At 41.2% G+C, this 27,786-nt stretch overlaps 1 protein-coding gene across 3 annotated transcripts; it reads right to left on the bottom strand.

Moving 5' to 3' along the window:
* Positions 1-1,806: 1,806 nt before the first annotated feature.
* Oat (ornithine aminotransferase) lies at positions 1,807-20,068 on the bottom strand. 3 transcript variants are annotated; one of them, XM_020157859.2, is made up of 10 exons: positions 19,953-20,068; positions 13,242-13,475; positions 9,999-10,223; positions 9,810-9,905; positions 7,716-7,843; positions 6,806-6,928; positions 5,953-6,081; positions 5,101-5,214; positions 3,964-4,108; positions 1,807-2,609 (listed from the first exon to the last, which is right to left on the bottom strand). In XM_020157859.2, the coding sequence occupies exons 2-10, from the start codon at positions 13,438-13,440 to the stop codon at positions 2,449-2,451; spliced, it is 1,320 nt and encodes a 439-aa protein (XP_020013448.1). In that variant the 5' UTR covers positions 13,441-13,475; positions 19,953-20,068; the 3' UTR covers positions 1,807-2,448. The 3 variants fall into 3 exon arrangements, with proteins under 3 accessions (XP_020013448.1, XP_073934227.1, XP_020013449.1); XM_074078126.1 differs by having other exon boundaries at positions 13,242-13,471; positions 19,953-20,060; XM_020157860.2 differs by lacking the exon at positions 19,953-20,068 and adding an exon at positions 18,951-19,284.
* Between the last annotated feature and the right edge of the window lie 7,718 nt (positions 20,069-27,786).

The raw sequence follows: 27,786 nt of genomic DNA, 5'->3' as shown, positions 1-27,786 counted from the left end.
GGCTGACCTTGGCTGACTAGAATTTTCTGACTAGAGATGGAATATTGCAGGTAAACAAAGTCATCTCAGACTCTCTTTAGTACTTAATAGGCATTTATTAGCAACCTCAGAATCTGACCTAACATGGTCACCACTGGAAAAAAAACCTCTTGAAAGGTTTTGCTAAGCCTACCATACCTCTAGGCTCCACCAACCCTAAAGCTAAGTATGCCATAAAGATAACATCTGAATCCGATAGGAGACCCCTCATACACCTGATAACCCCGCCCGTGTATGTTGTACACACATTGATTTCTTTTGTTCTGACTATAAAAGTTCATATAATCTCTTCCACAGTGAAACATAACTCAGGGTAATGAGTCTATGTTCCTGGTTCAGGTCTCTTATTTGGCTCAGAATAAACATTTTCTTTAAAGCAGCTGTAAGGGCTGGGGTGTGGCACCTGTCTAGCAAGCATGAGGCTCTGAGTTAAAATCCTATTAATGCAAAAAAGAGTTATATTATGTTGACAGTAGTATGCAGAGGCCTTACCCACACAATCTTTTAATCCCCATCAATTTCCTAAAAGGTGGATAATATCCCACCTCCTCAGAAAAGTTGGCTTTTAAGACATAGCTCTGACAGTCCACACCAAGCCCAATTCCAAAGCTTATGGCTCTTCCCTGCATCCCCACTAACCACCTCCTGTCCCCAGGATCTCCCTCTTCACTACTTCATGCAGATCCTACTACCACACTCAGGCAGGCCGAAAGAAGTTTCAGTGGACTGAACAAACCCTCAACTCTACCTGGCAGATCTGTTAATGTAGTTGGGGCAGCACCCCTTCCCTGCTTCCCTCCCTTCCTTCAGCAATCCCATGGCTCCTAGAACACAGCCCTGGACTCCAAGGACCATTACCCTCATTACCGTCCCGGCTCTGAGGTTCTAACTGCTCTGCACAACTCTGTGCTTGCCCACCCACTTCCTCCCACTAGACATTAAAGGCTTCATAGAATTTAGCCAGGAACTCCATTTGTTAAGTTGACCTGGCCTTCAGACCTTCTCTGAAGAGTGAGGACTGCTGGATGTAGCTCCCTTGCAGGAAGCCTGCGGGCAGTGCAGAATCTCAGGTACACTCAGAATCTCAATTTGCATGTTAGTAAGATCCCAAAGCCCAGAGGTTCTCCATCTTGACTTCACACCCCCTGGGGAGCTGTAAAATGACCTCACAGAACCTGAGGGAAGTCAGAGAACAAGGAGACACTATTGAACAGCAAGCCCCTTCTAGAGATTTACTCCACAAAAATATTCACCTCCAAAAGAAAGTCCACAAATTTTAATAAAAAACAAAAACAAAAAACCACACCATTGTGTGAAGACAATAAGTAGTCATAGGTTTATTTAGAGTGAAAAACCTGAAACAAGCCCAATTATCCCTGGACATGAGATGAAATTATAATATAGCCACATGTCATAAAACACTAGTCATTTGAGAATGAGATACACTTGTAATTACCAATGGAAATATAAAGTGCTCTTTCTGGATAAAAAGAAAAACAGAAAAGCTGCAAACTACCATGTACAGTTAAAGATAACTTTAGTAAAATGGTAAATATGCACAAGAAAAAAAGCCAGTGTTTGAAAGGGAAGTGTTAGACTGTCTTCTAGATCTTTTTCAGTATTTCCTATTTTCCCTAGATCATCAAAGGAAGCAGAAATGCTCTTAGAGAAACACAGAAATAAAAGCAAGGTAAGAACATTCTCAGAAAGCACCCCAACACTGGGTACCTGGAATGACTGCTATAATAGCTCACTGATCACAAAACACACTTTTAAATAAGCTTTATTTTAAATTTAAAGAAATATTGAAAATACACTTTTTTGTTTTTACAAACTATAATCGAGCACTCAAAACATAATTTAGGAATGAATTCTTCATTCAAAACAATGACACTCATAGAACACACTCTGGTGTTGACCAATATAAAGTTCACTCTTTAGAATTAGGATTCTGTATATGCTTGACCATTAATCACCCTAAAATTCAATGATTACAATGATTCAATTTTATAAGATGAAGAAAGTCTTTTATGTAATATATGAGAGATAACCATTTCAAATACAAAACATTTATATAAGAAAATTATTTTTAAAAAAAAGTAAATTATACTGAAAGACTTGATTTGAAGGCTGTTCATACACAAATGGATGTATTTCACCTTAGCGAGTACACATGCAGTCAGTAACACTTAACAAATAACAGATGCCATTCATTCCCTTGGTTATGTTACACAGTCAACTGCTGGTTCACAAATGTCACACTCTGTCATGTACCAACTGAAAAAAATACGTATTAAAAAAAATGTTTTTGAAGACATATGGGAGTGGAATGTGCCTGCAATAAGAGCAAAGCTTTACAAGACCCCTGGCTCCAGCCAGCTTCTTGGGGCCACTGAACAGCTCCTACCCTCAGAAAGACAGGACAGTCTTGTTAATGATCTCCACTGCCTCCCGGATCTCATCCTCATTGATCACAAGTGGAGGTGCAAACCTGATGATGTCGCCATGGGTTGGCTTAGCCAGAAGCCCGTTGTCTCGAAGTCGCAGACACACCTTCCAAGCATCATAATCTACAGAAAAATAGTCACACATATGTGCTCATCAGAGATTCATGTTTGACATCCCTCTGTCATATGCATGGGCAAAGAGCAGCCTCACAAATGAGAATCTCCAGGACCTGCTCAAGAAAGGACACTCTCAGGCCAGAGCTAGCCTTGCTGTAATTCTTAAAACGTTAAGTTACTCCTGACTTTTCAGCACTCACAGAACTAGGTTCAAATGGCATGTTTAGACATATCATGTTTTTTGTTGGTTTTTCATAAACAAAAAAGACAGTAAGCAAAAACAGGTTGCTATGGCTGCTGTGTTACCAGTAGGCTGAGTAACCCTTATCTGAAATTCTTAGGATCCGAAGTGTTTCGGATTAAGCAATACTTGCATATACATAAGGAAGATGAGGTATCTTGGGAAGAAGACTTATATTTAAACACAAAATTCACCTGTTCATATACATGCTATACACAGAGACTGAAGGTAATTGTATACAGTATTTTTCTAGTGCATCTGCATTTTGACTGTGACCTGTCACAAGAGGTAAAGTGTGGAAACTTGGGTATGATACAGAAAATTAACTGAAACAGAATAAACAATAATCAAGCCCAGTGAAAGCTACACCTTATAAAAATGGATGTGCTCTCTGAATGTGAGGAACTAGACTTTTCATCACTCACAGCAGTGGTTCTCAACCCAGGCTGCATGGCACAATCACTGACGGAGCCACTGTCACCACTCTCTGGGCTCACCCAGACCCATCAAATAGGAATCTCTGGGATAAGGCCAAGCTATGATTCTTTTTAAAAGGCTCCCCCAGTGATTACAAAGTACAGCCACTGCTGGAACCACTGCTTTTAAAGGAAGGGTTATCACAAAAAAAAAAATCCAGCAAGGAGCCCTTGAGGGTGATAAATGACCCATGAGAAACATCAAGCCTCCATTAAGTGACAGATTAAGTGACAGCTACTATTACTTTTATTATCAACATCATCATAATCATTCCTATTATTACTACTGCTCCTACAACTTCTGCTGATGCACAAAGCATTTAAGTGAGGAAAGAACCAGCAAAAGAGGAAACTCCCAAGGACAGTGTTCTGTCCAGACTAACAGAAACTAATCAGAATCTCCAAGCACTGCAGGACTAACGAAGGCAGAGAAAATGTCTCCGAGAAACAAAACCAGGCCAAATGAGCTAAATGTGCCTTCCTGCAAGAAAGAGCTATACTGTCAATGTGATTAATGTAAATCAGATACTCTAAAAGACTTGGTCAATAAGTTATTAATGGTTGCAAGCAGAGCAATCCCCAGCACCAAACCAATTATTTCCTTCAAACACTAGCTGTCAACTAAAATGTGCTATCCACATACCTTTGGTTTCTCTAATAACAATGGCATTTAACAATCCTTTTCCTCTGACAGCAGTTACAACATCAGAGGGCAGTTTCTTGAGTTCATTTCTCAAGATAGTCCCCATTTTGTCTGCATTCACAGCAAGGTTCTCCTCTTCCAAAACCTATGTTTAAAAAAAAGTTAACACAAGTGTTAAGACTACACTTCACTGGTTGTTCCTAAGAGGGAATACACACAAAGGAAAAACACGATTACATAAATACCCAAGAAATTTAACTTTCACTTATTTTTTAAGGCCTATGTTTTTAATTAAATAGACACCATCTCAGAGCCTTGCTTTAGTCACAGATCTATTGGCAATCTGTCTTCATGGCAAAATAAGGATTACAATTTATTTAATGCAACTTATGATATGCTGTCATTTGAATACATCAATGAACTAAATAAATATGATCCAACTTTTAAACTACAATAGAATCTTTTTCCCCTAAAAAGTCTATCCTTAGAGATTATATAACAAGTTTATGCCTTAAGTCTGAAAGTATTTAAAATCTACATTTATCTCTTTTTTCTTATTTTTACTTTTTTTTTTTTTTTTTTGAGACAAATTCTCACTATGTAGCCCAAGCTGGTCTCAAACTTGGTATCCTCTTGCCTTAGCCTCCCAAGTGTGTGCACCACTACACCCAGCTTTATTTTTATTTTTATGTAGTAACAGGGAATCAAACCCAGGCATGCTAAGCATACTCCAACACTGAGCTAGACCTCCAGCTCTCAAAATCCAAAAAAAAAAGAGAGAAAGAAATAAAAGAAAAGGGAGGAAGGAAGGAAAGAAGGAAGGGAGGAATCACTTCTTTGCTAAGGCAAAGAGGCCTGGTAGGTAGGTTACAGTGTGAGATTTCTATCAGGGCCAGCCAGGGCCTCAGGGGCCTAAGCCCCAGGTGACAGCAAACTCAGGAAACCCAGTCTACAGGTTGACGCAGCAGGTTAACTTCTTTTTTGAGAATGCCTTGCTCACAAAATCTTTCCTTTGTACTTCATGGTCTCTAACACTTGGCAAGCTTACAGAATTTCACATTACACCTTGGGCCCAAATTAGGAAACATCTCAAACCACTTAAAGAAGTAAATACTGTTTGGCTCTATCAGTTTTCACCTCAAGGGCTGCTATGGCCACTCGGCAGCCCAGTGGATTGCCACCATATGTTGACCCATGTTCCCCAGGTTTAATGGTCAGCATTATTTCATCATCACACAACACTGCGGACACCTGAAAGACAGCAAATGCTTCATGTGTTTTCTCTAAGTATTCTTATTCTTAGCACAGCAGAACACAAATAGTGTATGAAGCTGATATTAAATTTACATAAAACTTCAACAAGAGTTTATATCTGTCACCCTAACTACCAGTAAAAACCCGAGAAATACCTAGCGTGTCACAAACACATTAGGTAATACTTCAATGGTACAGAATAATATAATTTTGGACCTAAAAAATAAAAATCATTTCTGCAGTGATATAATTTACAATCTTTTCCAATTTCAAGATAAAATCCTTTGTCTGTTTAGAAAACAAAGTTGCACATTCTCTTTAGCAAGACAGCAGAAAACATCTGCCCTTCAGAGCCCTTTAGTCCAACACTAGTTAGTGGCTTTGCATAGCAAACCCAAGAAAAAAAACAACAGAACATTAAAATTTTCAACCTCTGTATTCATCAGTCAGGATTTTAACCAGTTGGTAATGCCATGTTTCTGAACAAGAGGAATTTTAATATAAAATGCTCCCATTTAAATCAAATTCCATACACTCCATTCATTCATCAAGATTCACTATCTGTATCAACCAGGGAACCCTAAAATGTTTTTACTGCAAATATTCCAGGTGATTGACAGCCCACTTGGTAAAATAAAACCATCTGAGAGGCATGATTGTCACTATCAGTGGATATATAAGTATTTTAGAGGTATATTTCAGGAAAGAAGGAACAGAAAGACAGGCTAGACTTACAGGGTATAAGCCACCCGAAAGGGCCTTCCCAAGAAGAACTATGTCAGGTCTGACGTTTTCATGATCAACAGCCAGCCATCTACCGGTTCTGGCCAATCCTGTCTGTATTTCATCAGCAATAAACAGGACCTATTGGAAAACAACACTTCAACATTAATTATCATTTGCATTTCCACAGGGAAAATAAGGACCATCATTTCACTTCCCTCGCCCCACAAATGTGTAACAATGACATGCCCTCTAGTCTATGAAAACATTTTAATTACTCGCACACTTTCAAGGGTGTCCTGTGACACACCAACTGTTTCCTCTGTCAGGCTACCACCTCCCAGGGGCCCATTTGGCACTGCTCTGCATAATGAAGCAGCACTTATGCAGACATGTGGGTTACAGGGCTTTTCTGCCTAAAGCTGCACTCTGGGACAAATCAATTAATTTATCCCATAAAAGTTTACCAGATTCTTTCTGGAATGTCAATAGCAAACAAAATACACTATATTAGCATTGGTAGGAAAAGTGGAAGAGAGATCATAACACTTAGAGCCAGGGACACACACAACACAGGGTTTGGGAGGATTAAGAATACAAGGCTTCTGGGGAAGAGAGGAGGGACATGGTTAGGGCCAGGAAGCCTACAGCTCTGCCCATAGCCCAGCATCTGGCCTGTGTTCCAGACTGTGAATGTTAACTTCATGTGCAGGTTTCTAAGCACTAGAAAGTTCCTAGCTCTTGGAATGAAGTCTCCCTCTAGTGGAAAGGAGATTTTGGCTCTGCACTTATCCTACCAGTAGAACTGAAATGGCTAAGGGAAATCAGGCAAGAGCCAGTTGGGCCTCATCAAACAGTGGACAACCTGGTGCCTGGTGCAGAGCTCTCGTACTCCCACTAGGTACCCTGGATCCGGAACAACAACACCTGCTTCACCCTGAATTGGTTCTACCATGAAGGCGGCAACATTTGGATCCTGAAGTGCACGCTACAAAAGAAACAGGAATAAATTTTTAATGACTTCCTTTCTACCATAATTGGAAATCTGAAATAATAAACTAAACATATTTGCCTGTTAAGATATAAGTAATTAGATTTTGTACTAACTTACATTCTACTTCACAAATACAACATTTCTCACTGACATTCAATTCCCAGGAGCTCCAAATGCTTCACTTTTAAATTACACTAGCCCTACATTTTTCTAACACATAAATGTCTTATAAATGTAACCTAAAGTAAATGACCTGTTAAAGCCATTTTAAGACTTTTTTACAAAAGTACTCCACTTTGGGGAGGATGTAGCTCGGTGGTAGACCATTTGCCTAGCATGCACAAGGCCCTAGGTTCCATCCCTAGCACCACAAAAAAAAAGGAAACTGTTCCGCTTCATAATTGTAAAGGAATTGCATCAAGTAATTAAACAGGTAATACCCAAGTTGTTATGAAAGACACAAGTCCAAAATGGTAGGGATTAGGTGACAAAATGTAGTTTTCCCTGTGTTGGAAACAAGTTAACCATTACCGAGAATAAGGCTGAAATTTTTGACCTAACTTAAGTAAATTTTCATTAGACACATATAACATCTTTTTTATTTGTTTTGCAGTACTGGGTATTGAGCACAGGACCTCAAGCATGCTAAGCAACCACTCTACCACTGAGCTATATCCCTGGCCCTTATTAACCTGTTTTAATATCAACAAATTCAAAGGAAATAACTGTTCAAAGTAATCTCTATTTGCGTGAACTAAGCACCACCTGGTCAGTGAAGTACCTCAAGTGCAGGCAGGTCATTATATGGGATGATTTCAAAACCTGGCATAAAGGGTCCAAAGCCATCATAACTGGTTGGATCTGTAGAACTGGAGATAGCAGACAAGGTTCTACCCCAAAAGTTTCCAGCTAGAAAGGAGAAATGAGCAGTCATTATTCCAAATAAACTCCCAAATTTAACAAGCACCGTTCCCCAAAGTACCTTGGTAAGTTTGCCTAACCAAGGGTTTGCTTTAGAGAACCTCCAGTGAGCTTTCAATTATTAAAACAAAATCTGATATTAAACACCATGGTTCACTTGACACTATGTCTAGCCTTGCAATTACTATTTTAGACACTTCTCTACTGAGTCTCCTGGCTGTTATATAGAGCCCTGAGGATAGAAACTTTTCTTAGAATCACCCCAAGCCTAAAAACTGAGGTCTTCAATGCATGCTTTGTAGCTAGAGAAAATGCATTTATAAAGTGCCATGAAAAAGAAATATTCTTCAAAGAGAATTAGCAGTTTTCATTTTTGAAATCCAATACTTTAGGCTAACTACTGTACAGAATGTATTTTCAATTTCATTTACAGCAAAGATTCCCAGGTAGTCCAAACATTTTCCACTGTGCCTGACTAGGTATTATAATCCTGTGCAATGCTAAATGACAGACACCTGCCTTTCTTCTTTTACTCATTAGTGTGACTTGGGACCTACTAGAAGTGTAACAGGTACTCTTCTCGGAACAGGAGATGGCAGCCTGGCAAGCTGTCTGCCCTTAGAGCTTTTCTCTAGTAGGAAACAAATACCATAACATAAACCAGCAAAGCAAATGAACTAGGCAATTCCAGATGGGGTTAAATTTGAGAGGGAAAGGAACAATGAAGAATAGTAGAGATGCTGGGGGTTTGCCTATAGTAAGGATGCTTTTTTTTTAATCTTCCCACCACCTCTGCCAGCAGCAGCTCAATTAACTCAGTACTGGATTATTATGTGTTAGCTTTTGGCATCTCTAAGCACTACTCTTGAAAAAGCCTCTCATCTGCATCTCTCAAGACTAACGCTATCTTATACTCATTCACAAACAGCAGCATATTGATTTTGACGAGGCGTGTTTAGGAAAACATACTGAAGAGACAGGAACCTATCTGCTCTCCTCTACCTAGCTCACATGCCTCATCCTCTGAAGCTTAACCTGCAGGTGGAAGGGACTTACAGTTGGGACAGTCTTCCGCTGTCTCTCCACCCCACTGACTCACCAGCTTCTTTCAATACTTGGGTGAAAACCTCTTTGCACCCTTTGCTAATATGAAAGAGACTGGACACAGTCTATAAGAATGAAAATCACCAGAAATACCATTTTTATTTGCAAGAGACTATTACATTGTCCTACAACTAAGCTAAGGCACAAGATAGTAAAATGGCATGTTGCAGAGTTGTACAAAGATTTCTTCTTTGGAAATACTAATCTGTCACCTCAAATACCAGTTGCCTCTGGCCATCAACTGAACTCTGGGTTCTACTGTTATGAAGATTACAATTTAATTCTATGTATTCACAAAGCAAAATACTTAATGATCTTAATTATCAAAAAAATGAATTTTGACCATGTACAGTGATAAATCAATACATGCTTTGGTTTTTAGAACTTATTATTTGAATGTCATATAAAGATTCCCAATTAGTTGTTGGTCTCTCTAATCAAAATTCAAGTTTCTCCTCTAGACCATTCCCAGCAGTGTAACAAGGACAACTTCAGGTCACTTTTCCGAAGAGCTTATAAGAACATAGTGTAAGGGCACGTTCAATATTAAGACTCAAATATTGGCTAGGGAGGTAGCTCAGTAGCAGAGCACTTGCCTAGCATGTGCAAGACTCTTGTTTTAATTCCCAGCACCGCTAAAAAAAGAAGATAGGGCTTATATATAAAGAAGTTAGAAATAAATCCAAGAAGAGGAATCCCTCAAGTTTTTTCTCTCCCCACCTCCCCCCGCCCCAAAAAATAACATATCATGTAGCAGGAAAACATGTTAGAAATATTTCCCTAGTAAACTAAAGAGGTAAATAATAGTGTACATTTTAAATTGTAGCAGTTAATATTTAATTTCGCATACCTGCAAAAACAATCTTTGCTTTGTATTTCTGAATGCCCTTCACAGTGTAGCCCCACCGACGAGCGAGTTTACAGGCAGTCTCTCCAGCTTCTACTCCTATGAGGTAAAAATGTTCAGATTTCAATGTCTCAAATTATCAGAAAATGAGATTATTCTCTTGAGTATTTAACAAAAAAGAAAATGCTTTACCTGTATTCATAGGCAGAACTTTATGGTAGTTCAAAAGTTTAGTGACGTACTCCTCATATTCCCCAAGGACGTCATTATAGAAAGCACGAGACGTTAAGGTCAATTTGTCTGCCTGACTCTTCAGGGCACTCACAATCTTGGGGTGACAGTGCCCCTGGTTGACAGCACTGTAAGCACTCAGGAAGTCAAAATATTTTCTGCCTTCTACATCCCAAACATAAATACCTAAAATAACATAGGGAAGGAAAATTACTGTACGAAATAAAGTCCAAAGATGAAGACTGCTAGCAAGCCTCTGAATGCCTACATATAAAACCCCGTTCAGTTTTATAGTTAAGGCTTGTTTCAGCTCTAGCATAAAATCTTTGGTCTATAAGACATTACTAAGGATATATTCTGTCTGTTTAGCCTCAAAATATATATTTAATAAGAACAGCATGAAAAATGTGTAAAGTCTACAGTAATACCTTCACCTAATTTTAACATTTATTTAGAATTTAAAAGCAGAAAAGAGGGCTGGGGGTGTAACTCAAGTGGTACAGTGCCTGCCTAGCAAGTGCAAGGTCTTGAGTTCAAACCCTAGTACTGCCAAAAAAGCAGAAGTTACACATTAACAGATGAAAATCATGAAAAGTAGACAATAAGAGCCCACATTCATCTGACAGGGAATTAATATTCAGAATATGTAAACAACTCAAAAAATTAAACAAATGATCTAATTAACAAATGGACAAATGAACGCGCACCCCCCCCCCTTCTTTTAGTGAGACTGGGATTTGAACTTAGGGTTTCACACACTTGTGAAGTAGGCATTCCACCGCTTGAGCGACACCTCCAGCTCTAAATATTAGACTGCGTTTTTTTTTCTTGTTTTTTTTCAGCAACACTGGGGTTTTGAACTCAGGGTCTCACACTTGCTAGGCAGGCACTCTTACCACTTGAGCCACTCTGCCAGCCCCAAATGAACACTGTCCTAATGAAGTAGTACAGCTGGGCACTGGTGGCTCATGCCTATAATTCTAGTTATTTGGGAGGCTGAGACTAGGAACAATGCAGTTTGAGGCTAGTCTGAGTAAATAGTTCAAGAGACCCCATCTCCAAAATAACCAGAGCAAAATGGACTGGAGGTATGGCAGTAGAGCATCTACTTTGCAGGCTCAAAGCCCTGAGTTCAAACCCTCCCAGTTCTACCAAAAAAAACTTTTTTTTAAGTAAGTACAAATGGCCAATAAATACATAAAAAATATTCAACATCCTCAACCATCAGGGAAATGAAATCAAAGCTACATTGAGATTCCACCTCACCCCAGTCGGAATAGCTTTCAAGAAAATAAAAACCAACGTTAACAAGGATGTGGAGGGAAAAGGAACACTTACTCACTGCTGATGGGAATGTAAACTAGTCTAGCCACTACGGAAATCAGTATGGAGGTTCCTAAAAAATTAAAAACAGAACTCCCAGATAATCCAGTCATACCACTTCTGGATATCTACCTAAAATAGTCAAACCCAGCTTAATAAAGTAACACCTGTATATCTGTGTTTATTGTAATACGATTCACTACAGCCAAATTATGAAATCTGGATAAAGAAAATGTGGAATTTTACTCAGCGATTAACAATGAAATGATGCCATTTGGTGGAAAATGGATGGAAGTGGAGATCATGTTAAATGAGATAAGCCAGTGTCACGTTTTCTGTCATTTGTGGAAGCGAAGGGAAAACAAAACAAAACAAAAAAACCAAGGCCATGAAGGAAAAGGGGGACTACTAGGAAGATGGAAAGGAAAAGGACCCGGGGAAGAAAGACTACCAGAGGATAGAGATGATCAAAGTGCATTATATGCATGAACGGAAATGTCATGGTGAAAACTCTTCTTATATACAATTTAATATATGCCAATAAAAAATATTTTTAAGACAGGCACCAGTGGCTCAAGCCTGTAATCCTAGGTACTCAGGAGGCAGAGATCAGGAGAATTGTGGTTCAAAGCCAGCCCAGGCAAATAGTTTGCCAGACACTATCTCAAAAAAATCCTTCACATAAAAGGGTGGCAGAGTGGCTCAAGTGGTAGAGCTTCTGCCTAGCAAGCGTGAGGCCTGAGTTCAAACCCCAGTACCACCAAAAAATATACATATATATATATGTAAAATATATATATAAGTATTTATGTGTATAATATGTATATTTAAAATAGCCCACAGATAGGGATATTTGCAAATCATGTATCCAATTAAGGATCTCAATAAGACAAAAAAAAAGACAATAAAAAACACTAAGACAAAAGAAATTTTAAATGGGAAAATAACTTGGTATTTCTTCAGACATACAAACAGCTGACACACACATGAAAAGATGTTGTGCACCACCAGTCATTAGAGGTATGCCAATCAGAAGTACAATGAGACACCATTTCATACTCACTGGCATGTTTATAGTTTTGAAAAAGGACAACACATTTGGGCAGATGTAAATTATCTGAAGCTCTTACACATTGCTAGCAGAAGTGTAAAGTAGTATAGCTGCTATGAAAAACTCTGGCAGCTCCTCAACTATTTAAGCTAAGCAGAGTAAGAAAAAAGTAGGAGGAAGAGGAAGGGAGGAAGGGAGGGAGAGAGGGAAGGAAATTTTTTTTTCTTTTTTGTAGTATTGGTGTTCGAACTCAGGGCCTTGCACTTGCTAGGCAGGTGCTCTACCACTTGAGCCACTTCCCCAGCCCTTTCTGCTTTATTTTTCAGATAAGGTCTTAAACTTTTTAGCTGGGGCCAGTCTCAAACAGAGAGATCCTGCTACCTTTGCCTCCTGTGTAGCTCGATGACAGCCATTCTTTGAGACAGGATCTCACTAACTTTTTGCCCAGGCTGTGGCCTCAAGCTGTTAATTCTCCTATCAGCACCTCCCAAACAGGTGATATTATAAGCATGAGCCATCACCCCCAGCACAACTTTTTTTTTATCTAAAATTATGCCAAATAAAGGCTAACAGAAAAAAAATGACAGCAATATTACAGTACTTTCCATAGTTCTTGATGAGGCCCACCATGACAAAGACTAACTGATCATCAGGAGCCCAGTAGCTCCTGAGGCGGATGCCCTCAACAATCAGTAAGGCAGAATGAGCCCTGTCTGCAAAGACATTAGGCACATCTGGGAAAATGGATGCTGAGAAAAACAGAAAAGCAACTAGCTTTAGAAAACATTTTAAGTAAAAGGGGGATAGGTGTGGATTAATTCAAAACATACCTTTTCCTCTCTCCAGGGCCACAGGTAAAGGATGGTAATTGTGCGCACCATATTTAGATTCCCGTTCAAAAATGTATTCAGAGGATGGAGGGCCTTGGACTGTCTTTTTAGCTGCAACGGATGTGGCGGAAGCCACTGAGGAATGAACTCCTCGACGAAGCACAGCAACAGTCTGCAAACGTGCTAGTTTGGAGAGCATTGTGTGTCCTTCAAGGAGAAACACCACAGACCTGTCTGAAGAAAAGAGAAGGCGTAAAGAGTAAGAACATTCAGGGCCAAAACACGTTGCAAGTTAAGCATCCTGAGCATCTACCACAGCCAGGATATCAGGGGAGGTCCTCGCAGGCAGTGTCTACTGTAAGGCAGAGATCAGAGGCAGGGCGACCAAGCCAGAGAAGGGTGCTGGGGTACTCATGGGTAGGAGGCAGGGATTGAGATCTTTTTTTTTGAGATGGGGTCAATCACTATGTTGCCCAGACTGGTTTCCAACTAATGGGCTCAAATGAACCTCTAGCCTCAGCCTTTGAATAGCTGGGTCTATAAGCCTGTGCAACCACACACACATACACCCCTTCTATTTTGCATTTTGACTATTTTTGTGTGAAGAGTGAAGCAATTCAGAAAAAAAATTGGTTTTTACAAGGATAATAGGGATCATCCCAAAAGAAAAAAAAACAGACATTGACAGAAAAATGACTTTGTCTTTGGTATTAAGCTCTTCCCATCCCCCCAAACTACAAAAGTAAAATCTATCAACCAGCCACAAATATCTAAAACTTCTATAGGCCAAATTCACCATAAACAAAGGTGAAAGGCAAAGACTAGGGAAAAATATTTTGTAATTTGAAAGAATCTTAAACAGCTTTTATAAAAAGCTCAAAAAAATTATACAAATATAAAAGATGAAGCCAGGCATCAGTGGTTCACAACTGTAACTGTAGATACCTGAGAGGATTAAGATCAGGAGGCTCTCAGTTGGAGGCCAGCCAGGACAAAAAGTTCCAGACCCAAACTCCAAAATAAGCAAAACAAAATGGAATGAAGGAGTGGCTCAAGCAGTAAAACACCTGCTTTGCAAGTGTGAAGCCCTGAGTTCAAACACAAGTCCCACTAAAAAAAAAAAAAAAATTGTATAAAAATTAGATATATTCTGCTAGAATGGTTGTTTCTATAAAACTTCCCCCTCCCCACCTCAAAAAAACTGTACCAGAAAAGCAACTGTCTGAAGGAGAAAAAGGTAATTAGGACCTTAGCTACAGTTAGTTCATTGTACAAATTTCAGTATTAAAACCTGAGCATCCTAAGCCCACTGGCACTTACTCACAAGGATTTAAGTATTTCAGGGTCAGACTACTCTCTCTAGCCCCCACCAGCCCCCATCACTGTTTCAGCCACCTTGGTGTTAAACGAACCAGTTTACCATTCAGCATCATGATAAGCCATGAAGTAAAAACTAAGTTACAGAAGAAACAAGAACAAAAAGGAAATGCAAGACATGCACAGAGATCATTCTGTCAGGAGAAACATTTTAAGATAAATTGAAGATTGGGGGAAAGTTACACAAAACTAGGCATACTGATAAATCCGTAAGTGCAGCAGACCCTTGGCACACATTGGTGTACGGCTCCAAGGAGACCACTGTAGAGGAAAACCCGAGCGTGAACAGGACACAGAGTTCAGGGCTGGACTTCGGACACTTGATTCAGTGTTTCCAAAACACCACGCAACTTCTGCTAAAGACATGCCACCTTTCAATAAGTCTCAAATTTTCACCTTATCATTTACATTAAGCACTTTTGTGCCCTTTTTGGCTTGGGAGAATCATCATTCCTTTTACCTTGCTTTTGGGGCACCATCTGCTTTTTTAGGAGGCAGATTTTTACAAGATGAAGGGCAGGGAACGCTCAGCGAATCACACAGTATTTAAACCCAACTGATGATAACTGAGGACTGCTGGTTTCACCTCATCCACTGAGTTACGAAATGCGTGTGTGGGAGTTTAAAATTGTTTTTGAAAACCCTTTTGCTATTGGTCACAATTGGTCAAAACTGCTGTACTAAATCCGTGACTTTTGCAGGCTTACCATGTTTATTTTTGAACACACTGATTTATTCATGTTTCAACAGAACTCTATCAGTGACAAGTCAAATCACGCACAGCCTTAGCATTCTTGACCTGAGCTGCCAAATTAGCAAATCACAGCGCTTGGAGCTTGGCTTACTTCCCTTTCGACTTGCAACTACCCAGTAAATCCCATAAATCAGGAATTTTTGATTACTAAGCAAAATGCAGCACTATGGTTTGCCAAAGCCTCACCAACTCTTCCCTCAGCTCAGACTAGAAGGCAGATTTGTAACATGAGCTCCAGGGACAGTCTTCCGAGGGTCCAATTACTCCTAAAATAACATGCATAACTGTATGCAGAAGCACAATCTTCCACCAGACCTTATTTCAAAGGAATATGTGCTTACAATAAAAAAAAGTGACATAGAATCATCAGACAGAAGATGGCCACTAACAAAAAGATCTAAATTCTAGACAGAACTTCCCTCAGAATACCACCACTAAGTCTAAGGCTGATTTACAATTTCTTTCTTAGGTCCGTTATAGTCTACTTGGAATAAATCAACTGTTTGACCTGCTAAAAATTAAAGCACATTACTGCTTGCCTAGCAAATGGGCCATAAAACAGAGCAACACGCCTTACAGGCAGCGCCTACTAGTGATGCAGCCATTGTAAAAGCCTAGATAGAAGTGTTTGTACTTTTAATCCCAAGATTTCATTGTAAAAAATACTCAGGAATGTGGAAAAACACTGGTGTAACACAATCATGTACATAGTAACGTGTGGCCATTTTCAAATTAAGTTTTTAATGACATAGCAAGGTACTTTAGAATATGTTTAAGTGAAGAAAATAAAATTATAGGTCAAACACAGTGGTTCAGGCCTATAATTCCAGCACTCAGGGCACTGAAGCAAGAAGAGTGCAAGTGGTAGGCCAGCCTGGGCTACAGAGCCCTGTCTCAAAAAAAAAAATCAAGCCCCAGTGTCACCAAAGAAAATGCTCAACTATATTAAAGATGTAAGAGAAATGTAAGGAAAGACACAGCATGGTTACAGGGGCTATCTTTAGACTATTCTTTATTTTCCACTGTTTTCCTACAAAGACCATGAATTACAGTTGTGATCACATAGAAAGATTAAGAATGAAATTGGGTGTCCGCCTGAGGAGAAAGATCAGGCAACAAACTAAACCAAAAGAAAGACTTGATAACCTTTGAGAAAATGGTGTGGTTAAAAGAAAAATAGAAGTCACTACCCCTAGGAAGTACAGCCTTAATTATGATAATTAGGTCCACAAATTCATCTGTTCCCAGGGACAGGGTTAAATTCTAAAAAACTATCCTGCAGATCATTTTGCTATCAAGAGCTCTAGCTCTGTGACTTCACTAGTAGCAGGCAGAGAAACACTCAACAAAAAAAAAAAAAATAAAGGGTATTCTTAAAGTCCTAAAAACACTCTAAAACTGTATGTTTTAAGTTAATTAGCAGGCTGATAAAAGATTTCAAGGGATTGGGGAGAAGGGTAGGTGGGGCAGTTTAGGCCACGTAGGGAACCGCTGTCTCAAAAACAAAAAAGCCTGCAGGTGTAAAGATTCCTTAAGATTACCTAAACTTAACATTTTCATTGTGAAATGGGATGAAAAATCCATTTATCTGCCGAGTTCAGGCAGTTTTATTAAAGAATAACTTGTAGTTTAGTGATAAAACATTCAGAACATCAGTAATACTCATTCCTCAAATTCTTAAAGATGAACTGTGGATATTTAATTCAACTGGGAAGGGTCACAAGTTGCATGGGTCACAAGTTGCATGCGTCACAAGGTACTAGAATCTTATAAACTCGTTTCCAGTACAGAACCTTCTATGTTCAGGTTGCTGTGGTTGGCACTGTATGATAAACAGCAGAATTAAGAGCTTAAATATAGCCAACGAGAATAATCTACTCTCCTCGACAGGTTTGGAAAACCAGAAGAGTAGGGTGGAAAATCCACAGAGTTTGGTTATTGGAACTAAATTCTGCCTGTGACTCTAAAGAGTATTTGTGGGTGATGTCAGTCTTTCAGTACCTCTATTTGTAAAATGAGGTTCAAGCAATTCAAGAGCATTCCTGAGAATTAAGGAGTTTATGTTAAAGTTCCAACCCTAGCACAAAGTGGCCATTGACAGTTCCCTTAAATTCACAAAGGAACTAGCCAATTTCTACCAAAAAAAAAAAAAAACCTCAACAGTGCCATAGGTTTCTTTTTGTAATTCATTTTTTTCTTTCCATTGTTTTCTTCAAAAAAATTAGAAAACAGACAAGAAAATAAGCAGCTATTCCATACTTATGAGATAACCACTTTTCATTTTTTCTAAGCATAAATACTTTACACATTAGCTGTCTTTCCACACTCTCTCTCAAATTTACCACATAAGTCCCTCCTGAAGATTCCCAGAACTTTCCAGACTTTTGTCACAGGTCCAAATACTTCAGTACACTTTTCATGACTGTCCCCCGCTGTTAGACTCCAAGCTCCTTAAAAGGTCACCAACCATGTCTTAAAATTCACCTAGCTCAGGTAGGGGCCTCCTGTAGGCATTCTTTGTTTGCCAAATAATTGAAGTCATTCCTCAACACTAAGCTCCTGAAGCCAGCCAGGGTAACACAGAAAGTGACTGAGACTATCAAGAGACATCATTAGGTCACCTATCCCTAACCAAGTGAGCTAATTCTGAGAAGCTCTCTCTGACCTCATCTGAAGCTTGTCTTTTCATTGAGAATGGATGAGGTTAGATCTAATGGCCTGCAAAGGTCAAAATAATTTGTTTCAAGCTGCTGTAATGTAGGTAACAGATACTCAGGTCCAGGAAATAGTACAAATTGATGTCAACAAGCTAAGCACTTCTAACCCTCAATGTTTAGCAGTTCATAATTAACACAGTCCTTCAGGCTACCATTACTCACTCTTCTTTCCCTATCAACCCACCATAATGTTCCCACAATGTAATTCCTCCAATAAAAGGCTGCATTTGGAAGTTTGTTCAGCCTTCACTATTAAATGTTATTTTCTTAAATCACTCTAAAAGAATAATCAGGGTAAAGTCATCAAAAAGCCATTGAAAATATTCAACTTGAGGAGTAAATTTGGTTTTGCTATTGTCAAATATTTACTTTTCTTGAGGCAACAAATACAAGGGCTTTTTTTTTTTGTTTTTTTTTTTTTAAGTTCTGCCAGCAAAACCTTTTTTACACAATCAACATTCAGGCTAAACTTCAACTCAAGTGCGTCACTGGCAAACTAAAGAACTACTACTGAAAAATGACTGGGTCAATTACACCACACCCTCCACACACCTCCAAAATTCTGCCCATTCATTACTATTTTAAGATGTATGGGATTTGGCCCAGCCTCAAGAACTCAGTAAAGGACATAAAATATCCACACAAATACCTGTAGTAAAGGCAGAATGTGAAGTAAAAATATATAAGGTAGCTTCTTTGAAGAGGGCAAAAAAAAGTCCTTTTTAAAAGAATTTTACAGCTGCACTTGGTGATGCAGGCCTCTGTAATCCCAGCACTCAGAAGGCAGGAGGATGGCTGAGCTACATAGTGAGACCGTTTTATTAAAAAGACTTTTTTAATACAAAAAAATACAAAACTTACACTGCTTACTTCACGCAGATAAAGACTTTGGATTAGAGTCTAGAGACCGGTTCCAGGTTCACCTGAAGAACTAGATCCCCATACAAACATTTAAAATCCCGAAGGAGAGATTCAGAACGGAGAAATCGGAGACTTCATCCCAAAGTCACTCTTTCCCCCATTTCATTTATCCAAAAGGAAAAGCTGCACAGCCAGGCTAGATCCGGGCGACAAGGGGAGGGGAGGAGACGCGGTGCACCGGGCGCAAGCGTTCCACTGCGCTCGAATTTCCTGATGCTCAGCAAGGGCTGCAAAGGAACCCTAAGGGTGCGATCTTCGTGCCCCCAGTCCTGTGCCAATCTCCTGGCACCATCTACTCAGCGTGCACGTCACTGCACAACCATCTCCTTCCTGGATGCGCTCACGGGGAGGGAAGGCTGGGGACGGGGGGATGGGGAGGGTTGGCGGGGCGCCCCAGGCGCTGCCCGGGAAGGCTCCCTTCTCAATAGTGCGATCAGCGTCCCCGCCCGGGGACCAAAGTCACCCTGTCCTGCGCTGTGCTCCATGCAGAAGGCACCTCACTCGCCGATCGCGGGAACCGAGGGGACCCGCTGTGCCCGGCGCCCCCAAGTCCTCCTACCCCGAAAACCCCGAGGCCTAAGAGGCGTGGGGCCTCTTACGGGAAGAGTCTCAGCGCTTCGGGAGTGGGGAGGCTGAGGCCCGGCCCCCGCTGGCCGCGAGCCAGGGGCCGGCCAGCTCCGCCCGCTCTGGCAGGCGGAGGTGCCACATCCACAGCCGCTCCCTGCCTCCTGCTCGCGCCCGGCCCCGCGCCCGCCCGCCGCCCGGGACCGGGGATGCGCCGCGCTCCGGGGGGAGCTCCAGGCCGCCGGGGTTCGAGCCGCCCGGACACTGGGTCTGCCCATCGGCTCGGACCCGGCGTGTCCCCGCAACCCTTCCCGGAGCCGCTCGTCTTCGCGGCCGGACGCCCCGACCTCAGCCCCGCATCGAGCGCCCGCGCGGTACCTGACTGCGCCCGGGTGACTGAGCAGCACACGCGCCCGCGACCACACGGAGATAAGCGGCGCGGCGCCGCGCGTCACACTGCTTAAGGCGCTGCGTCCGCCTCGCCCCGGGCTGGGCTCGCTGCCCATTGGTTGGGAAGGAGAACCATGGCACCAATCACGTGGGCTCCTGGCCTCGCCCCGCCCACTGTGCCGTGCCCCCGCGGGCGGCTCCCGCGCGGCGGTTCGAGCCGCTGCTGCACCTCCTGGCCGTCGGGATGGGCGGCTTGGGGTGACTGCGCTCAAGATGCAAGATGTCAGTGTCCGCCCTTGACTGGCGAGAAGACTGACACCTCAGGGATGCAAAGTCTGTTGACCTCCACGAGCCCAATGTTGCCGCAGCAGAAGGACGTAGAGTTGGACAGCGGGCTCAACACTCCTGTTCCTTCCCACGCAGAACCTTTTGTGGGGTACCAACACCAGCTTGGCCCTAGATGCTGGGTCCCCATGCCCTTGAACTCTGAATGTGCTGAATGGCTTCATTGTGCTTTTGAACCCACCTTTAGAATAACCAAGGTAGCTGGAAAACACTGTCCACCCTCCACATAGTGCAAAAAACGCAGAACTCGAAATGGCTATTGCGGGATAATCTTGTGTTTGAATCAGAAGGAATTTGGATATCGATTAGTCTACAACATTTGTTATATACTAGAAAACAAAGAAGCAAATTGTCCTGAGTTACTCAACAGACCAGAGACAATCCAGTCTTGTGTGCCGCTCAGAGCTCTCTGAGCAGGGTGGCTGACAGCTGCAGGCCGCTGAGGACCGTGTGTGAGCACCGTGTTCTACTGGCCCTCAGTGATCTTCAGTTAGGGAGAGTCTCAGCCAGAAACATGGCACTCCAATTTGGAAATATATGTGAGTGTGGGCAAGTAAACTACAAGGCATGGAGGAGTAACCTGGGGTTAGTGCACCAGGGAGGGCTTTTGTCAGCCACAGGCCTCAAGGGTTAGAAGTGGATTTTCCAGAACCCAAAGAGAGAGGAGTGTGAGAGACCACCTGCCGGGCAAGGTCATCAGCAACCCCACTGGAGGGAACTGGGTGTTAAGCATGGGATCTCCTCCCTCCTGCCAGAGTTCCTTGTGGGCTGAAGCCCTTAGGAGACCAGAGGCCTAAGAAGCATCTTAAGGCAATCCCTCCAGGTCAGCCTCCTGCAGCACAGGCAGGGAAGGAAAAGGAGAAGGGGGAATGAAGACATTCAACACCCATAACTGGCTAAGTCTTAGCTGAGTAGAAGGTAAGGTCATGTTGTCTGGTAGGGACTGGGAAGTGGTGTGGGCTCAGAGACAGAGCTATGAACAGCAGGGGCAAATCTGCAGGTGCACAGAGCAAGACACCAAGAGTGAGTAATCTAGTCCTAGGCTCAGTCTTCCCTAGACCAAGGTCATTCACTCAGATTGTTATTATTCCCTCTCTGGGACTCATTAGGAGCAGAACTTAACCACCCAATATGGTATAATCAACTTCCTGGAAGTTTGGTCCTTCTGCCCCACAGGTCAAAAAGGAACCACTTTTCTAAGTTCCTGCTCTGCCACCCTGGGCAAGGATGTGAGGCCAAGTGCAGCTCTTGGAACTTTTACAGAGTTCAGGAATCCTTAGTTATTCCTTGACAAGTAGAAGCAGGTGAGTTCTGGAGCTAAGTGTAATAACAAAACATGTTGCAATGCCTTTGGACTCACAGACAGGGTGCTCTTTGACGAAAAAAAAAAAGCCTTCGTGTGCAAGAAACTGCTGAGAATGTCTGGGTTTTTATCGCTTCTCTCTTATCAGAAAAGGGCAATGGGTACAAAGAGCATGATAATATTTTATAGTTGCTCTGCTGGGAGTTGTTTTTTAGCTTACTGTCACCTAGATAGAACAATCTGGACTTGAAAGTTACTTTTTTTGAATCAAGAAGCAGAAGTGCTCCATTTGTATGTGTTGCGTTTGCATAATGCAGAAACAAGTGAGAACAGATCATACATTACAAAGATTTTTTTGAGCCTCTGAAACTGAACAGATTCAAGCACTTAATTCCATGGGAACCATAAAACACAGAGCTATTAAGACTGACTTCATAGCAGATAACCAAGAGCCAAGTTAATTTCATCAGTTCATTTGAAAAATGTCTCTTAAGTTTCTTAGGTGCCTGACCCTCAAGGAGTTTCACATTAGGTGAGACTTCGTGAGTCTAGTAAGGAGGAAGACAGTCAGAAAATGTACTCTCAATAGGTGTAAACAGAAATCTTGCAACTTTGGCCATCTACAAAAACTGCAGTCATGTATAAAAGGAAAGAATACCTGATTTTCTTATACAGACAACTGTCAATATCTAGTCCCCAGAAAAACAACTTATGGGTTATGCAGGCTTCTTGCTTTTTATTATTTTCTTCACTATCCATCTTGATATTTCTTGTTATTTATATAGTCTACATAAACTTTGGAAAATCCACACTGACAGCCAATGAGGAAATCTAATAATGAATCTGAGAAAATAAGTATCAGTGACTTTTTTTTACCCAAAAATATAAAAAAAAAATTTTTGTCAATCATATTCACCTTAAAAAGATGTCTTTCCAGCCAAAGACTGAGCAACATACAAAACTCATTCCTTCTAATGCCACTATCCAGGGTTGAGGCAGGCGTTTATGTCCAGAGAAGAGAAAGCTTGCCATGTCCACAATGGCAGAGATCTGGCAGTAGCAAGTTGAGCAAAGAGGAACAGTTGGGGAAAGTTCTGAACTTAAGTTTGAACTAGGAACCATAGGCAGATTCAAAATTATGTAACTGCCAGGAGTATCTATTTCCTCTTCCCTGCAGCTGAACTTGACCTTAGAAGTCTAGATACAGATCCTGTCCTTCCTCATTTGAGACCCACCCAACTCCCTAGGCTGCAAGTGTCCCCTCCTGCTCCTCTTTAGCACTTCCTGTCCACTTCTCCTCTCCTGCCTATAGTCATTACTCACGTATGGTGTCTGTCTAGCACACTCATTCTATCTGTCTGTCTATCTAGCCATCCATCCATGTATCTATCTATCTATCCATCCATCCATATATCTGTCTATATCCACCTATCCATCCATCCATCTATCCATACATACATACATCTGTCTATCTATCTATCTTGAAGATAGAGCCTATCTTGAAGGGCTTTTACTGCCTCCCACAAAGCAACTCTATGTTATCTTTCTTTTTTCTCTCTTGCTATTTCTTTCTTTTTTCCTTCCCCATGTTTTTTTTCCTTCACCATGTAGCCTAAGTTGACCACAAACTTGCAATCCTTCTTCCTCTGCCTCCCAAGTGTTGGTATTACAGGCCTGTGTCAACATGACCAGGTCTATGCTGCTTTACAAAGGAATAATTATTTTCTACTCATCACTGCTCATCTTTACCTAGATAGGCAGGAATTAGAGGTAGAGCAGGTGGTCATCAGTACAGGTATGGTCCTGGGATTCTAAAAACCCAGATGACCACCCTAGAAGAGTAACACCACAGGATCAAAGCCCTGGCATTGTGAGTTGCAGCAGGAAGCTACTTCTAGGCATCATAGCCTAACCCTATCTCCCTACTAGTCCTTGCTAGAGAACATCCACAAGCTGAAAGACCATCATGTGCTAAAGAAATGTCACACTGGCCTGATAAGTTTATAAAATTGTGCACAAGAGTGAAGACAATGGACCAATTCTTAGCATGGGGCCTGAGAGCTGCAAGGGAGCCTCAGACAGTGCTTGAGAGCTGAGCTGGCTGGCTGGAGGACTCTGTGAGCCTGGAAAACTGAGAACAGGAAAGAGATCAGAAAATTCCAGAAGAGAGACAGTGGTACCCATTCAGGTCATCAAGCTAGAGATGAGACCTTATTAAATCAGTTCAACAGCAAACATTAGAAACAGACTCAGAAGTCGGGCATGGTTCAGGCCCAGCACTCAAGAGACAATCCCAGCATTCAAGAAGCAGGAAGACTGGGAGTTGGAAGCCAGCCTGGGCTCAAAAACATAATAATAAATAAATACATTAAAATAAAATAATAATAATAAAAAAAGGAGAGTCAGTTCATGGAGCTGAAAAAGTTGACTAATTCTTCATGTTGAAAAATAGTTATTTTGAACATGTGGATTAGAGATGTAAGTACCTAACATATTTCAGAACTGAAGAAAACCTTAAAGACTTGTTCTAATTCTTTTTTTTTTTTGGTTGTGCTGGGGATGGCGCCCAGGGACTCACATGTGCTAGACTAGCGCCCCACCACTGAGTTACATTCCTGTAACCACATCTTTGTTGTTGTTATTTGGCTTGGCTTTTGGTGCTGGAGATCAAATCCAGGGCCTCACCGTGCTAAGCACATGAACCACGACCCCCGCCCCAGTCTAACTCTTTTAAGACACAGAAACCCACAAGTCACAGAAACCCACAAGTCCTAGGTAAAGGGCCCTAGGCAGCGTCATGAAAGGGGCAGTGGACAGCCAAGAAGCCAGGTGTTCCACCCCACTGGGTTCCATGCTTCAGACGCTTAGTCAGAAATCAGAATTCATTTATTTATTTTCCGGGGATGAAGGTAGAGACAGGGCCTCAATATGTAGCCCAGACTGGCCTCAAACTGGAGATCCTCCTGTTCAGCCTTCCGAGTGCTGGGATTATATGTGCAAGTACAAATTTAGACTTAAGAACAAAAAAGGTTTAATTAAAAACATTTGGCAAAGGCTTAAGCAGGGAGTTAGAAGCAATGTTTATTTAGAAAATATTGCATCGTTCATTAATTTAAAAATATGATAAACCTCTAGTACAGGTTAAATATTTACATCCTTATCAGTTTAGGTAATAAGCTCAGTGAATTTTGCAATAATTTTTTATTGATTCCATGAAGGCTAACTGGGTGCTGAAGCTTGGTTTTCTTTTGAGGACTTTAATTCTGGCTCCTTATAGTTAAGACTATAAAAAAATTTTTTTTAATACCATAATTTATTAATTGAAAATAACAGACTTGCAGAATCAAGACCTAAAAACATAAGAATGATATGAGTACAAAAAAGGACACTGTTTAGGGGGAAATGAGCCGGAAGGGGGAGGCAAAAGGAGAGGGTTATGGGGGTGAATATGACCCAAGGACTTTATATGCAAGTATGCAAATAGATTAATGAAACCTGTTAAAAATTGTTTTAAAAAGATGAGGAGGGGGGATAAAGAGTAATAGAGGTGATGAATTTGATCAAAGTACACAAAATGCATGTCTAGAAATATTGCAGTGAAACCCTTTTGTACAGTTAATATATGCTAGCAAAAAAATAAAATAAGAAACTCAGACTTTTTCCTCACATTGGTAACTTGGATAAGTTTAGTTTTCAGATTTCCTCCACCCCCCGGCTTTATTGTAGTATCATTGGCAACTCAAAATTGTATTATTTAAAATGTACATGACTTGATACACATTGTGAAAAGCTTATTGCAATTAAGCTGCAACCAAATGCAATGGGTCCAGTTAACTATGTCAGGCGCCAGTGGCTCACGCTTGTAAACCTAACTACTCAGGAGGCAAAGAGCAGAGGAACTGCGGTTCAAAGCCACCTGCAACTCTGCATTTGGAGCTGTCACATCCTTAATAGTGGCTTATAGGCTTTCTCTTTTCTTCTGACTTGGATTCTTCAGAGAAGGAGTGTGGTGATAAAGATGAATCAAATCCTTAAATAGAGATGTAAAAATGCTATTGATCCCTGCCGCCTTGTTTGATTTGTTTCACAGATTAAGCAACTTAGCTTTGGGTTTCTGACTTGTATACTCACTTGAACATATATGATAGTGTCAGGATTTCAAGTACATTGATTTCCCATTCTTAACTCAATTTTCAACTGTTTCTGCACCACCTCCTGATTCACAAAGCAGTGTGCAGAAGAATCAAAGGGACCGACCAGGTGAGCTTCGGCTCCTGGCTTCCCAGTCAAGGCAGGTAAATGCTGTGTTCAGCCACACTGTCAAGGCCGACTGTGGTCAATTTCCAAGTGAAATGTTTGCCGGATGCCAGGGCACCTGCCATCTGGACTGCATGGTGTTAAGCAAGCAGGCTTCAGAGTCGGACAATTCAGAAGTCAAATCCTGACTCTTCATCAGGTTAACTGTTCTGAGAGTCACTAATACATGTGGTATCTCTAAAACACCCAGCCACTTCTAAGTTACCCAGCAGCTCAGTCCATGATGGGCTATTAATTTTATCTACACCAGTGAGTGAAAGTTCCTTTCTAAGTCCTTGTGAGTATAATCCAGCTTTGAATCAATTTTCTACAGAGATTCTTATCAAACTCTAAAGAAATAATACATTATGCTTAGAAAGCAAAAAATGCGTTCATTAAAAGGGCAAGGTATCTTATCCCTGAGATCTATCTGCTTTGAGTAATTTTGAGAAAAGGTAACTTTTTTTAAAAAACTCTGCTGAAGAGTTTGCACAGATAGCTCAGAAACCTGTTCCCACCTGGCCTTGAGTTCTCTTGGCTGCTCCTTGGAGCATGGGAAGAGTGCCCTGCAAAGGTCACTCTCACCTGGCCAACAGCCAGGCTTATGACACCTGCTGTCCTATTACTTTCCCAAAAAAGCTTAAGATAAATTCAGAGAGGTGGGCCTAAGCCCCACTGGGCAGACTGTCCAAAGACAGTTTTAATTCTCTTTAATTTCCAGTGATTAATGCCAACAGGAACCTTGGAAATTCTGTAAGTTAAAGCATCTGGCTGAGTTTGGATTTTTTTTCTTTTCCTTTTAATCACTCTGTAGAATTACTTCCTTCCTTGACATTTCTCCCCTGGGCTGCTCTCCTTTCTTGCTTCATAAATAATACATTTGCTTCTTCACAAATCACGGAAATGAGAAAGCACACTCTGAGAAGTCTCTTTCCTGCTCCACCCCATCCTGGAGTACCTGCGTGTAATTTTCTTGTGTACCTTCCAGTGATTCTTCACTTTGAAATACCCGAGAGGTCAGGTAATATGCACTCTTTATAGCTTGCCATATATATATATATATATATATATATACACACGTATATATATACACACATACACACACGCACACACACATACATACATACATATTTTTTTCTTTGGGGGTGGTGCTGGGGATGGGACCCAGGACCTTGCATGGGCTAAGCACGTGCTTTTCCACCAAGCTACGTCCTTGTACCTTGCCTTTTTTTTTTTCTCCCCTTTCCTTTTAATCTGCCTAGACATCTCTCTAGGTCGGTGTGGAAAGAACTCTGTCTTGTTTATAGCTGCGTTAATAGTCCTAGATTGCTGAACACCTGGATTGCTTGCTATGACAAGCAATGTCATAACAGATAACCTTGTTTCTGACACTGCCTGCAGGGATAGCTGTAGGATAAAGTCCTAAAAGCGGGAGTGCTGAGTCAAAGGACTGCCCTACATGCCCAGACTATGACATCTGAGTCCAGGGCTGAGAGGAGAGCAAAGCCATCTACTCAGTATGTGGTCTGTGACCCCGGGCCAGCTGCTCAGTGAGATGTGCACAGAGTGATGGTAGTTAGAACACCTAGAGCCACTTTGCCTTGTTGCAATGACCATTTTTCTAAGTAGCTCATTTTTATTGATTTTAGTCTGTGGTTGATGACTAAAAACAGAAAAATTACTTGTTATGGCTATGCAAAATACATTGAAAATTAATAACAAACAAACAAAATAAAATAAATAAAAATTACTGGTAAATAATAAATGTTCAGGCTAGGCACCATGACTTATGTTTATAATCCCAGCAACTTGACAGGCAGAGATCAGGAGGATGGCAGTTGGAGACCAGCCCTGAACAAAAAGTTAGCTGAAACCCCA

Source organism: Castor canadensis, chromosome 7 (assembly GCF_047511655.1).
Source record: "Castor canadensis chromosome 7, mCasCan1.hap1v2, whole genome shotgun sequence".
NCBI classification, from domain to species: Eukaryota; Metazoa; Chordata; class Mammalia; order Rodentia; family Castoridae; genus Castor; species Castor canadensis.
Note: the sequence above shows the minus strand (reverse complement) of the source record. Positions and strands in the feature narration are given on the sequence as shown.